The sequence below is a fragment of the Trichomycterus rosablanca genome, chromosome 1, assembly GCF_030014385.1.
Source record: "Trichomycterus rosablanca isolate fTriRos1 chromosome 1, fTriRos1.hap1, whole genome shotgun sequence".
In the NCBI taxonomy this organism is placed as follows: Eukaryota; Metazoa; Chordata; class Actinopteri; order Siluriformes; family Trichomycteridae; genus Trichomycterus; species Trichomycterus rosablanca.
This window is the reverse complement of record NC_085988.1, coordinates 42,330,521-42,344,971: the sequence shown is the minus strand read 5'-3', so window position 1 is coordinate 42,344,971 and position 14,451 is coordinate 42,330,521. Positions and strand designations below refer to the sequence as shown.

Below are 14,451 nucleotides of genomic sequence, written 5' to 3'. Positions count from 1 at the left end.
CTACCCTATACCTCCCTTTTCCCCCATTCCAATTGGTTATGAGAACATTACCATTACCTAAAGCTTCCGGCCCCATCTGCATTAATGGATGATTAGATAATCACATGAACAAGAAGTTGTACAGGTGTTCCTAGACACACATTTACAAAGCACTTTATTAGGAACACTTGTACGTTCATTATTGTTTTTACAGAGAAATTTATGTGTGTTTTATTAGTCCATTTAAATAGCAATAAAAACATAATAAGCGATGCATTTTGTAGCATACATTGCTTTAATGTTCTAACAGACGTGGCTTAGTGAAGACGTAGGACTGGAATTATAAATGCCTCTGCATTATTCCTCTCTTTTGTTTGTCTGTCATAACCCAGTGTGAAACATGCTCTTACTGTGATGAAAGTAATTATCCTGTCCCTTAGTGATGGCTCCCTGTAATTTAGACCAGCTGAAAAACAGGGTAAGCTGGTTAGTTTGTATAATAAATACCTCTTTTGTTAAATACATATCATACATAATCATCTTGCTCTATTAGATTGTTTGAACAGGGCAATTAGATGTATGAATTGACATCTAGGTACAAGGCCAACACAGTCAACAGTCAGTCTGAATGTTAATCTGAATATTAGTGTCACTATGTAATCGATAGATACATATTGTTAGTCATTTTGTACCCTGCTATATTAACACATTGGTGCATCTTCCTTAATGGTATAAGTGCTGGCTAAAAGTATGTGGACACCCAATTTTAACTGTACTCAGGTCACTCAGTACCATTTATATGCTTCCCACTTCCATATTAATGCTCATAGTTCTGGAATGGGGTGTCCAACAAGCTCATGTTCAGGTCTCCATATACTTTTGCTTATATGATGTGTCTTTTATTAAATGTATTTGCTGTAAGCTGCCACCCTAAAGGCTTAATCAGTACATATTAGGATTGAACCAATACAATAATCCTAGCAAATCTGATTTGCTTTTGGCTTCTTTGCACCAAAATAAGCATGGTGACTTCACCCTATATTTACAGTGGCATCAATTGTTGACAGGCTTTACATTTACTTTTTCTTCTAAACCCTTTTCTTTTTATACTTCACCCATATTTCTGTTTGCTTATCGCCTCTAGGCATTCGTGGTTGCTTGGCTTTATGAATACGGTTGCTAGATTTTGGACTTGGAAACAACATGACATTATATTGAACACTTAAACCCTTTGTCTTTACTTATCAGCATTCATCATATTCATATTCACAAGCACTTTGTCAGATTTTGCTATTACTCACTTTATATTTCAATGTTTTTGCTTCACAGGGCAAAAATGTGGGCTCTCAGAAAATGGAAACCAAGACAACCCTGAGGATACTATAACGGGATCCCGTACAGCCCCAGTCGTCTGAGAAGGTCAGACAACACGCTAGCACGCTTGGGCCGTTGGCAATAAGATGTCCCTAAGTATTGGCACTGCAGGCGGGAAAGGTGTGGACTCGAATGCGGTGGACACTTACGACAGCGGAGATGAATGGGACATTGGTGTTGGCAATCTGATCATTGACCTCGAGGCCGACCTAGAAAAGGACAAGCTTGAGATGTCTGCCACTAAGGATGGGGTTGGAATGGCTGCGCCTCCCAGTGCGGTAGCAGCTCTGCCGGACAATATTAAATTTGTAAGCCCTGTACCTCAGGGTAAGGACGGTAAGTCGAAATCTAAGCGAAATAAAAACTCTAAGGACACCAGTAAGTCTTCGGCTCAAGATGGGGCCAAGAAAGAGGCCCAAGGACGGACCCAAAACGAGGGAACGGGCCTGGCTGCGGGAACGACCCCAGCATTAGCCAAAGGTGCTGAAAAAAACACTAAGACCTCTCGCGGTGTTTCAGGTGGAAAGAAGGACAAAGAGGGGGGATCTGGGAAAAGTAAAAAGGACAAAAATGAAGGAGTACAATCTGGAAATCTGGCTACAGACAAGGACACCATGGCTCCTGCTTTGTCATTAGGACCAGCTCGCAATACTCAATTTGAAGGAAGGCAAAACTCGGACCTAACTTGTGCTGATCAGATTGGGAATATTGCTATTGATAGTGCTGGAATGGTTTCTCCGCTGACTATTAAAAGTGAACCTGAGGAGATGGACACCAATGACTGTAGGGCCATGAAGAAAATCAAAAGTGAAAAGGTGAGTAGGCTGGCTTTTTAGACTCATGTACACCTGCTGGTGTGTTTCTTTATCCTCTAATGCTTTTATTTGTCTATATTTTTAAACACCAGTTGGCATTAGATTCTTTCTGAGTAGCTATTGTAGATAATATAAGGCATTTTGTGTGCATTTTCCTCTGCATACAGTGATGGACAGCTGAAATTGCAGGTTTTCCACTAGCAAATGATCTAGCACTCTAGGGTTTTCAACCTGCGGCCCATGACTTGAGATGAAATGCACTTCTAAGCTGTAGGCCTATTATTACTGTATAATAAAACGTGTGTATTATCAAGGCCGCTGCTGCATTTCAATGTGGTCCGGCTGTCAAAATGGTTTAGAATAAATGAAGCCCAGTGCAGTTGGTATCTGTTCATGTTTGGTACCAATCGAAAAACTCATTGTTTTAATTATCATAATATGTGATATTAATACTAAAATAGTGGCAATTTGAATTAAATGAAAGCGAATATGACAGTCATGGTTGAAATTGTTTTGTCTACATTTACATTTGTGGCATTTAGCAGATGCTTTCATCCAAAGTGACTTACAACTATGATTGAGTACAGTTTGAGCAATTTAAGGTCAGGGGCGCAAAAGTGGCAACTTGGTAGTGCTGGGGCTTGAACCGATAACCTCCTGATTAACAGTCCAGTATCTTAACCTCTAAGGGCTTTGCTCAGATGTCCAGTGGCATTTTGGTGGTGGTGGGGCTTAAACTAGAAACCTTCTGAATCATAAAACGATGGGTCTGTTTTTTATATATTTATATACTGTATATATACAGTATATATACTGTATATATATATATATATATATATATATATATATATATATATATTAGGGCTGTCAAACGATTAAAATTTTTAATCGCGATTAATCTCAGAATTTTATATAGTTAATCGCGATTAATCGCATTAAAAAAAATCTGTGTAAATGTTATAGAAAACAAGGATTTTTAAGTGAAATGTTACAATTAAAATGGTGAACACATTTTATGCTAAATGTACTGATGTTAAAAACTGCTGGGACAAGAGAAAACTGTAAGGGAGTTTTATTCACTCACATACTAGGCAGTAAATGTCAGATTGTAGGTTAGAATTTCTCCATCAGCAAACATTGTAGATCAGCGGTGCTTTAGGTGGGATAAGGCGTAGTTATTGTATCAGACTTGTCTGTGGTTGTATCGTGACGATGGTTTGATGGACGTTTCTACACGAAGTGAGTGTGTTTTGACCCTTTGGGGCTTCCATAGTTCATGAACTAACGTGCTCGACTCAGCTTTCCGGTATTCGGTACAGAAGAAGAAGTTAATTAAGTGTAATAAAGTGTTCTGCTCCCGACAACTTGTGAATATAGCGTGTATTTATTTCTTTATTATGCAAGTGCATCACTACCACGATCGGTTACATTATGTTAACAAACCGCAAATGAAAAACGGTGGCAAGTCCGACATTAAAACGTTTGTTCTACCAGTCAAGTGTCAACATGAACTAGAATCTGCGTTAACGGCACTAATTTTTTTAATCGCGTTAAATTGAGGTCGCGTTAATGCGTTATTATCGCGTTAACTTCGACAGCCCTAATATATATATATATATATATATATATATATATATACAGTGTATCACAAAAGTGAGTACACCCCTCACATTTCTGCAGATATTTAAGTATATCTTTTCATGGGACAACACTGACAAAATGACACTTTGACACAATGAAAAGTAGTCTGTGTGCAGCTTATATAACAGTGTAAATTTATTCTTCCCTCAAAATAACTCAATATACAGCCATTAATGTCTAAACCACCGGCAACAAAAGTGAGTACACCCCTTAGTGAAAGTTCCTGAAGTGTCAATATTTTGTGTGGCCACCATTATTTCCCAGAACTGCCTTAACTCTCCTGGGCATGGAGTTTACCAGAGCTTCACAGGTTGCCACTGGAATGCTTTTCCACTCCTCCATGACGACATCACGGAGCTGGCGGATATTCGAGACTTTGCGCTCCTCCACCTTCCGCTTGAGGATGCCCCAAAGATGTTCTATTGGGTTTAGGTCTGGAGACATGCTTGGCCAGTCCATCACCTTTACCCTCAGCCTCTTCAATAAAGCAGTGGTCGTCTTAGAGGTGTGTTTGGGGTCATTATCATGCTGGAACACTGCCCTGCGACCCAGTTTCCGGAGGGAGGGGATCATGCTCTGCTTCAGTATTTCACAGTACATATTGGAGTTCATGTGTCCCTCAATGAAATGTAACTCCCCAACACCTGCTGCACTCATGCAGCCCCAGACCATGGCATTCCCACCACCATGCTTGACTGTAGGCATGACACACTTATCTTTGTACTCCTCAACTGATTGCCGCCACACATGCTTGAGACCATCTGAACCAAACAAATTAATCTTGGTCTCATCAGACCATAGGACATGGTTCCAGTAATCCATGTCCTTTGTTGACATGTCTTCAGCAAACTGTTTGCGGGCTTTCTTGTGTAGAGACTTCAGAAGAGGCTTCCTTCTGGGGTGACAGCCATGCAGACCAATTTGATGTAGTGTGCGGCGTATGGTCTGAGCACTGACAGGCTGACCCCCCACCTTTTCAATCTCTGCAGCAATGCTGACAGCACTCCTGCGCCTATCTTTCAAAGACAGCAGTTGGCTGTGACGCTGAGCACGTGCACTCAGCTTCTTTGGACAACCAACGCGAGGTCTGTTCTGAGTGGACCCTGCTCTTTTAAAACGCTGGATGATCTTGGCCACTGTGCTGCAGCTCAGTTTCAGGGTGTTGGCAATCTTCTTGTAGCCTTGGCCATCTTCATGTAGCGCAACAATTCGTCTTTTAAGATCCTCAGAGAGTTCTTTGCCATGAGGTGCCATGTTGGAACTTTCAGTGACCAGTATGAGAGAGTGTGAGAGCTGTACTACTAAATTAAACACACCTGCTCCCTATGCACACCTGAGACCTAGTAACACTAACGAGTCACATGACATTTTGGAGGGAAAATGACAAGCAGTGCTCAATTTGGACATTTAGGGGTGTAGTCTCTTAGGGGTGTACTCACTTTTGTTGCCGGTGGTTTAGACATTAATGGCTGTATATTGAGTTATTTTGAGGGAAGAATAAATTTACACTGTTATATAAGCTGCACACAGACTACTTTTCATTGTGTCAAAGTGTCATTTTGTCAGTGTTGTCCCATGAAAAGATATACTTAAATATCTGCAGAAATGTGAGGGGTGTACTCACTTTTGTGATACACTGTATATATATATATATATATATACAGTATATATATATAGCCATAACATTAAAACCACCTCCTTGTTTCTACACTCACCATATAGAAGCACTTTGTAGTTCTACAATCACTGACTGTAGTCCATCTGTTTCTCTGCATGCTTTGTTAGCCCTCTTTCATGCTGTTCTTCAATGGTCAGGACCCCCACAGGACCACTACAGTGCAGGTATTATTTGGGTGGTGGATCATTCTCAGCACTGCATTGACACTGACATGGTGGTGGTGTGTTAGTGTGTGTTGTGCTGGTATGAGTGGATCAGACACAGCAGCGCTGCTGGAGTTTTTAATACCATGTCCACTCACTGTCCACTCTATTAGACACTCCTACCTAGTTGGTCCACCTTGCAGATGTAAAGTCAGAGATGCTCATCTCTCATCGCTCATCTATTGCTGCTGTTTGAGTTGGTCATCTTCTAGACCTTCATCAGTGGTCACAGGACGCTGCCGACAAGGCACTGTTGGCTGGATATTTTTGGTTGGTGGACTATTCTCAGTCCAGCAGTGACAGTGAGGTGTTTAAAAACCCCATCAGCGCTGCTGTGTCTTATCCACTCATACCAGCACAACACACACTAACACACCACCACCATGTCAGTGTCATTGCAGTGCTGAGAATGATCCACCACCCAAATAATACCTGCTCTGTAGTGGTCCTGTGAAGGTCCTGACCATTGAAGAACAGGGTGAAAGGGGGCTAACAAAGCATGCAGAGAAACAGACGGACTACAGTCAGTAATTGTAGAACTACAAGGTGCTCCTATATGGTAAGTGGAGCTGATAAAATGGACAGTGAGTGTAGAAACAAGGAGGTGGTTTTAATGTTATGGTTGATCTGTGTATATATGCTTCTATAGTTGTTTTTATATACCTCTTTAGTTAAGCTGGCATGGCTAAATGGTCCACAGAAAAGGTGCCATTCCACTATCCAAAATCCTTCTCACAAGCTTCTGTTCAAAGTCTTCTCCATTTGCAGCTCCCTCCGACTGCTATACTGTTCCAAAGCATTCCTGACCCCCAGTAAAGATGGTTTGTTCAGGCATTGGAGACAAGACAGCTAAAGCATGAAATGTGTTTTCTTGTCTTCCCCCTGATAAACACACTTGGATATGTGAGCAGATGCTATTGAACGATGAGGGAAGGGAACCAGACCTGCTTTTCATTGCCTTCTAAAGTGGTTTATGGTTTCCATGTCCTATGGTGCAGCCAGATTGGATTGGGCTGTCGGCGCAGCTAGTTTCTCTCCACACAGAAACCTCACTTGGCAGGGCTGGAACGTGAAACTGGTTCATGCTGGGTGCCTCTGCCAGACTGGCATAAGCATACACTTTCCATGGGAACAACGCTGGCTAATTTCATCCATAGATCCGTTCCTTATCTGTGCAACACAGCTGTGAATTGAGTTGTTAGGGGGTATGTTTCTTTTAAATGATCACTAGAAGCTAGACTTTGTGTTAAATTATTTTATGCACCTTCTGCCTTGCTATGACTGCTGTGCGTTTAAGTGGACTGTCACTTGGAGTCGTTAAACCAAGCTGAAAATCCAAGAGCCATATTCAGATCATGTAGGCAGATCAGAAGACGAGTGTTCTTTTACTGTGCTGATTTAAATGGCTACTCACAGCTACTGCATAAAATGTGGTTTGCAGATCGCTGTGATACGACTGTAATTAGAGAATTAGAGTCATACATCTTAAACCTATAGGATAAAAAGCAATCACCCGAATGCTTTGGCAGGCGAGAGACGTTGCAGACTTTTCCATTTGTCTCATTTAGTGTTGCACTCGTGCTCCCAGATTACAAACTAATGCTGCAGGATTTCCACAGAGTAAACAAGCATTCATTGTGGTCGCAGGCATGGCTCCATTCTGAATGGGAGCCATAGAATAGCGTGCAATTCTCCAAGTGCTAGTGGCTTCCTTTGAAATAAATCAGAGCATAGATGAATAGTTCTGGGATGTTTTAAAGTTTCCCCCCATTTCTTTTTTTACTTTTGGTCGATGTTGCTATATCCATGGTTGGCAGCAGATAAACCATAATAAATCTTTAGATTATTAGAAAGTTAAGATAACTCTCTGAGGATTTTACTGTTCTTACAACCAAGGATTTTATTTTTATTTTTTTTGCTAGGAAATCTTGACAGCTATTTATATGTACAAATGTGAAGTTTGTGCAGTACACAATAGTTATAAAGGCATTTGCAAGTAAACAGGAAGGAAGGAATAGTCCCAGTAGGAATGAACAGATTTACAACAATTGAGCCTGCTCCACATGCATAGCCAGGGCTGAGTGATATGACAGTATACAGTGGATTCAGAAAGTATTATATACAGTAGTGTTAAAAAAAATAGCAGTGATTTTACAAAAGTGAATAAAGCACAAAATCATTCTAATAACTTTTATTTTCATAAATGCAAATGCACTGAAAATACTACACCTTCAATTCTAAATCAAAACATTAACAACATTTAGCCAGTTTGTGTTCATCCTTTACAGAAAGTTAAGAAAAATGAATATTAGACTGTTGAAAAAAATAGCAGTGCAGCATTTTTCTTTAAAAACTCCAAAAAATAAATGTATAAACTGAAAAAAATGTTTGAGGTTTCACTTTACTTTAAATGACTGAACTAATATTTAGTGGCATAACAATTGTTTCCGAGATCTGTGTTGCATGGAGTCGATCAACTTCTGGCACCTCTGAACAGGTATTCCAGTCCAGGATGATTACACTACATTCCACAGTTCTTCTGCATTTTTGGGTTTTGCCTCAAAAAACGCGTTTCAGATGTCAGAACACAAGTTCTCTATGGGATTGAAGTCAGGGGATTGGGCTGGCCACTCTATTACCTCAATCTTGTTTGTCTGTAACCAGGATGTTTTGGGTCATTGTCATGTTGAAACACCCATTTTAAGGGCATTTCTTCTTCGACATAGGGCAACATGATCTCCTCAAGTATTCTGATATATTTAAATTGATCCATGATCCCTCGTATGCCATAAATAGGCGTAACACCATGGTATGAGAAACATCCCCATATCATAGTTTTGTACCACCGTGCTTTACTGTCTTCACAGTGAACTTTGGCTTGAATTCAGTGCTCGGGGGTCGTCTCACATACTGTCTACGGCCACTAGACCCAAAAAAAACGATTTTGCTTTCACCAGTCCACAAAATGTTGAGCCATTTCTCTTTGGACCAGTCAGTGTGCTCCTTGGCAAATGTTAACCCATTCAGGACGTCTTTTTCTTAACAACGGGACTTTGCAAGGAGTTCTTGCTGGTAAATTGGCTTCACTTAATCATCTTCTGTACTCACTGGTAACTTCAGATGTTCCTTGATCTTTCTGGAGGTGATCATTGGCTGAGTATTTGCTATTTTGGCTATTCTTCGATCCATTTGAACAGTAGTTCCACGCTTCCTTCTGCGTCTTTCAGGTTTTGGTTTTCACTTCAAGTCATTTGAGATCATTTTAGATGAGCAGCCTATAATTTGCTGCACTTCTCTGTATGTTTTTCCCTCTACAATCAACTTTTTAATCAAAGTACGCTGTTCATCAGAACAATGCCTGTAACAACCCATTTTACCCAGTATTTCAGAAGGAAACGCGCTATGACCAACCTGTGCAACATTTGCCTCCCTCCTACCTTAAATAAGGGCCAAAATTGACACCCGTTCTTCTGCAGAATGAATGACTTCACCAATTGAACTCCTCACTGCTATTATTTTGAACAAGCCCCTTTCAATCAATGCTTCGATTACTCAGAATGAGTGGCATGCATGTCCTAATTGTTGGGTTTGTTTTGTTTTTGTTACTCTACTACACTTTCAAGTAAATTATTTGCTATGTAGAAATATCACTTCTACTAAAAACAGTGATTTGTCAGGTTAATGGCGTTGGACTGCTATTTTTTTGAACACCACTGTATATATATTTTATCAGCTCCACTTACCATATGAAATCACTTTGTAGTTCTACGGTTGACTACTGACTGTAGTCCATCTGTTTGTCTGCATGCTTTGTTAGCCCACTTTCATGCTGTTCTTCAATGTTCAGGACTCTCCCAGGACCACGACAGAGCAGGTATTATTTGGGTGGTGGATCATTCTCAGCACTGCAGTGACACTGACATGGTGGTGGTGTGCCAGTGTGTGTTGTGCTGGTATGAGTGGATCAGACACAGCCGTGCCGATGGAGTATTTAAACACCTCACTGTCACTTTTGGACTGAGAATAGTCCACCAACCAAAAACATCCAGCCAACAGCGCCCCGTGGGCAGCGTCATGTGACCACTGATGAAGGTCTAGAAGATGACCAGCTCAAACAGCAGCAACAGATGGGCGATCGTCTCTGATTTTACATCTACAGGGTGGACCAACTAGGTAGGAGTGTCTAATAGAGTGGACAATGAGTGGACATGGTATTTAAAAACTCCAGCAGCGCAATTAAATGGGTATAATTGTCATCAGTCTACACTTCGTCACCCATAATCCAAAAGTGAAAACTTGTAATTTGGGAGTTAAATTGTTGCCAATTTCTTTTAACTGATAATCATCGTTAATCGACGATTAACCCATAACTGACAAGCTTTAAGCGACCCATCAAAATATAAAACACAACACAAAGTCTCATATCAACATGTCACAACAATGTTTTATTAAACGTATAAACAACAGTGTAACACACTAAACATGGCAGAAATGTAGAACTGTGCGCTGATCATAAACATCATTACCCTGAGGAGAATGTGGATTTTATACTGTAACCAGTTGTAAACAGTTCATTACAAACACTCACTAAACATGCAGATTATAATGAATACAGACAGTCATTATTTTAAGCTTCTCCTGACATTAGTTGTTATGAAATAATAAGCAGAGTTCTACCTTTATACCTGGACATGATGAAATTATGCAAAATTATGTGCATAGCATAACATGCAGTTGGGATTTTTATTGCGCAATAGGTCTGTCATTCATTATTTAAATAATATGTGTATAGAAAAGGCTTTTGCTTAGATTAAAATGACAGGCCTTAAATCAGCTCTGGTGTGTAGAGAGATATGTAATTTTTAGTTCAAATAAACCATTAGCTGTTGAAAATCAAATCAAATAAACATTTTAACTGACAGCATCTGGCAGTGACTTCTTAGTCAGTTATCAGTTGACCGATATTCATTGACATCCCTATCTGTTATATTTTATTCCCAAAACTATTCAGCTTCTTTGCTGTGGGACTCCAAATTGTGGTCAGAGGCACCTTATTTGTTGCAATGATTCTTGAGTTGTGTCTAGAACACAAATAGAGTCCACCTGTTGTCATTTCAGTAGTACTTTGGAAAGGCACACAATTGGTTCTATAAGGGCCCCCGAGTTACACTGCATTGTCAGGACAAAAAACAAGGCATGTAGTCCAAGGTAATGACTTTGGGTGTCTGTGATTGATTGTGGCTAGACATAGATTGGGGCAAAGATATAAAAGGTTCTGAGTGATCACAGGACCACAGTGGCCCTACTTGTTTTGAAATGGAGGGGAGGAATCTTGAACCTAGAGTTGGCCGGGGAGGTAAAAAAGAACCTACTGATCCCTCTAAAAGAGCACCAAAAGTCCTGTACAGACATGCTAGAACCTGTTGGACAGACAGCCACCTCTGCAGTTGCTGTTGTTATGAGTTGCTTATGTTACCTGGAATGGAGAAGTCAGGTTTGCAGGCTAACTGGAGACACAAGTATAATGTGTAAATAATTGCATGTGATTAAAAGCATTGTTTATTTGGAATCTAAAACATGTATGCACTTAAGCACTTTCATTATTAGACAACTACCAGAACCAGATGATCACATTGTTGCAGGTTACACCACATTATTGATGTCAAATGTTCAAACTGTTGCTCTACCTGTCTTTGTTTTGCAACAAGAACGTTGCTCGATCACCCTGTTTATTTGACAAAGTCACATTTAGCCTAGTTTTGAAGTGCTTCCACTTTTTTTCTGTAATTAAACACTGTCACGTTTAAAAAAGCAAGATTATTATCAGTCTGTTTTGCACAGTTTGATGTTTCATGACCTGTCAGTAGTTAATTCTTTCCTTTCACTTGGGTTCACAAATCAATAACATGACATTTGGCTATCAAGCAGTAATTTCTCCAAACCCAGATATGAACCAGTGACAAGATCTTGCTGCTTAGCATTAGCACTGTCTGACTGACTGGCTTTGAAAAGTTTATTACCATCCTGGATGGCATTTCGGGAAACTCCTGTCAGGGAACTAACGATGCACAGTGTAGAGACATGTTAAGTAGTGGGATTTTAACTGGTTACAACTATGCTGTCCAACATCTGGCTCTCAATTTGACCTGAAGCGAGCTGGCGCTAATCCACACACTGTTAGAGTTCTGTGCCTGCTCAAATAAGGAATTAGCTGGCATTGTATGCAGCCCAGTGGATTTGCCAAGTGGGCAGTGAATAATGTCTCACCAGATTAAATGTGGTGAAAGGTCTGGAATCATTTAAGGCTTGTTGAATATTGTAATTGTTATAAAGGGCTATTTATCAACTGTATTACTGTTGCACTGTGGGAAATTAGAGGGATTATTAAAGCATGCTTTCACACTATCATGGTATGTTAGAATATTACTTTATTATGGGTAGAATCATATTTTGTTAGGAAGATAATTTGCTACTAATAGAGCACCCATCACCAGAACATTCCAAATCAGTGCCACACAGCCAGAAGGTCATGGGTTTGATCCCCAGGTGGGGCGGTCTGGGTCCTTTCTGTGTGGAGTTTGCATGTTCCCCCCAGTATCTACTTGGATTCATCAGACTCTTAATGTTGTTTCTATTGCTGTAGAGTCCAATGGTGATGCGCTTTGCATTAATCCAGCTAACATTAACCCTGATTTTAGGCTTTCATGTGGCTGCACAGCTATGGAAAACGACCCCATAAACCTTCTGTTGAACAGATGTGCTGATGTTAGTTCCAGGGGAGGAAGTGTTACATCCAAGAACAGAATATTATTGTTTTTTGATATCTGAAGTGACTTGCATTTGGGACCAGATTCAATCCAAGCAATTAAGGTTTAAGGGTCTGACTGGGGTGTCAGGCCAAGGTAGGGCTTGAAACCTCAACCTTTTTATCAATAGTCCAGTAACTAAACCGTTAAGCCACTATTTGCAGTCTTTTTTATGCTTCCTTTTTCTCCCGAAAAAGCACGTCAAATTTTTGCCCAATTGCGTTATGCTTCCTCTCTACTGGTGCTGACCCCTGCCTCGATTGAGGAGAGCGAACTGACACACGCACCCTCCGACAAGTGTGCAGTAGCCGACTGCAACTTTTCACCTGCACGAGGCGAGTTCATATGCCGATCAGCTTTGTGCATGGAGAGCCACACCGTGATCAACATAATTCCTCGACTCGGTGCAGACGCCATCAACCAGCCAGCAGAGGTCGTAATTTGCTCAGTTATGAGGAGTCCCTATCCGGCTTGTCCTACCCTGTGAACAATAGCCAATCGTTGGCTTGATGGCAGAGCTGAGATTTGATAAGATGCATTCGAAATCCCAGCTCTGGTGTGCTAGCGTATTTTACCGCTGCACCACCTGAGCGGCCTCTTGGCAGTCTTTTTAGGTAAGCTTGTCTTCCATACTTGTTGTTTTGGCTGTATTGTTGCTGCATCTAGACGTTTCCACAATAGCATGCCTTAGTTGATAAAGGAAATGAATTTGACATATTGAATTGATAGAGAGTAGCCATGGTTTGATCATATTATGGTAAACAATACTCAAAGGTCTTCTGTGACCAATCTACTGTCAGTGTCTGTCTGTTGAGATTGCAATATGTATGGCTAAAATCTGGTTACTATATCAGTACAGTGAAAATGTCTGCCTGACATTTAATATAGAAACACCACTCCAGGCTGACTGACTCAGTGTTTTGGTTTCACTCGATCCTCCCACACAGGCACTGGCATGCTGTCCTTCATCTTGAAAGGAACCAGATATCTGATACCTCCATCTTTTTTTACCTTACTTGGCTGGACCTGGCTGACCTAGAATATTCCATTTTCCTCACATTTCTAAAGCTTTAATTATTTGGGGGAAAAAACATGTTCCCTGGGGGAATCTCTGTATCAGTGGGGTTTGGAGGCTCTGTGAGTGTATTTTGGTATAATCCTGGCTGACGTGCAGCAACAAGATCAGGCTGCTGTTTATCAGTTTGTGGTTTGGAGAGCGTAAGGTTTTTTCCTGCTCTTGACCACTTCACTCCGAGCTTTACTTAATTCAATCCGCTGCTCGGTTTGCATGATCACGACTGCTGCGTCTGTGCAAATGAATCCCTGTCCGGTTAAAAGGGAACGGAGGGAGACGATGATGGCTCGATGGCTTTTATAAATATGTCGTTTATTTCCCTCTCAGCATTCTGAGAAGAAGGTCTTATTTTACTGCTCTTGCTCTCTGAGTCAGCCATTAACTATGGGTTTTCATTTCGCCTGAATCCCTTCTGACAAGGCTTTGACACGTCACCATAATAAAGAAAATGTACTGGAATAGAAAAAGATGAACTTAATGTAGGTGCTACAGGTTAAAATGAATAAAATGATTCGAGCATCGACTCATGAAACTCTCAAGGTCTCTTCTTTAAGCCTTGCAGCATTCATTTGTTAAACTTAACCAAATAAATTTAATTTTCTAAAGAAAAAACATCAGGGGGATATGAAGATTTATGTTTGCACCAAATGTTGTACATTGGGAGCTTTTTAATTGTACAACAGCTTATCAATTGCTATATTATTAGGAGGATGGAAGTTTGAGGACTGACTATGCCACAAGCCATTATTGGCCTGATAGGCACAGCTCTCTTGGTGGAAGGGATGGTATTTCTACCAGATCACAAAATACGAGTCCGAGTTGAGTCACGAGTCATTAGGCTAGAGTCCGAGTCAAGTCACGAGTCAATATAATCTACACA

The 14,451-nt window shown here is 40.6% G+C and overlaps 1 protein-coding gene across 1 annotated transcript in view; it reads left to right on the top strand.

Annotated features, from left to right (window-relative positions):
* znf609a (zinc finger protein 609a) overlaps positions 1-14,451 on the top strand; it is a 194,543-nt gene that overhangs the window by 54,800 nt on the left and 125,292 nt on the right. Inside the window, exon 2 of the mRNA XM_062993058.1 lies at positions 1,309-2,168. Within this exon, the coding sequence (XP_062849128.1) occupies positions 1,440-2,168 (729 nt within the window). The 5' untranslated portion in view covers positions 1,309-1,439. The remainder of the gene's footprint in view (positions 1-1,308; positions 2,169-14,451) is intronic.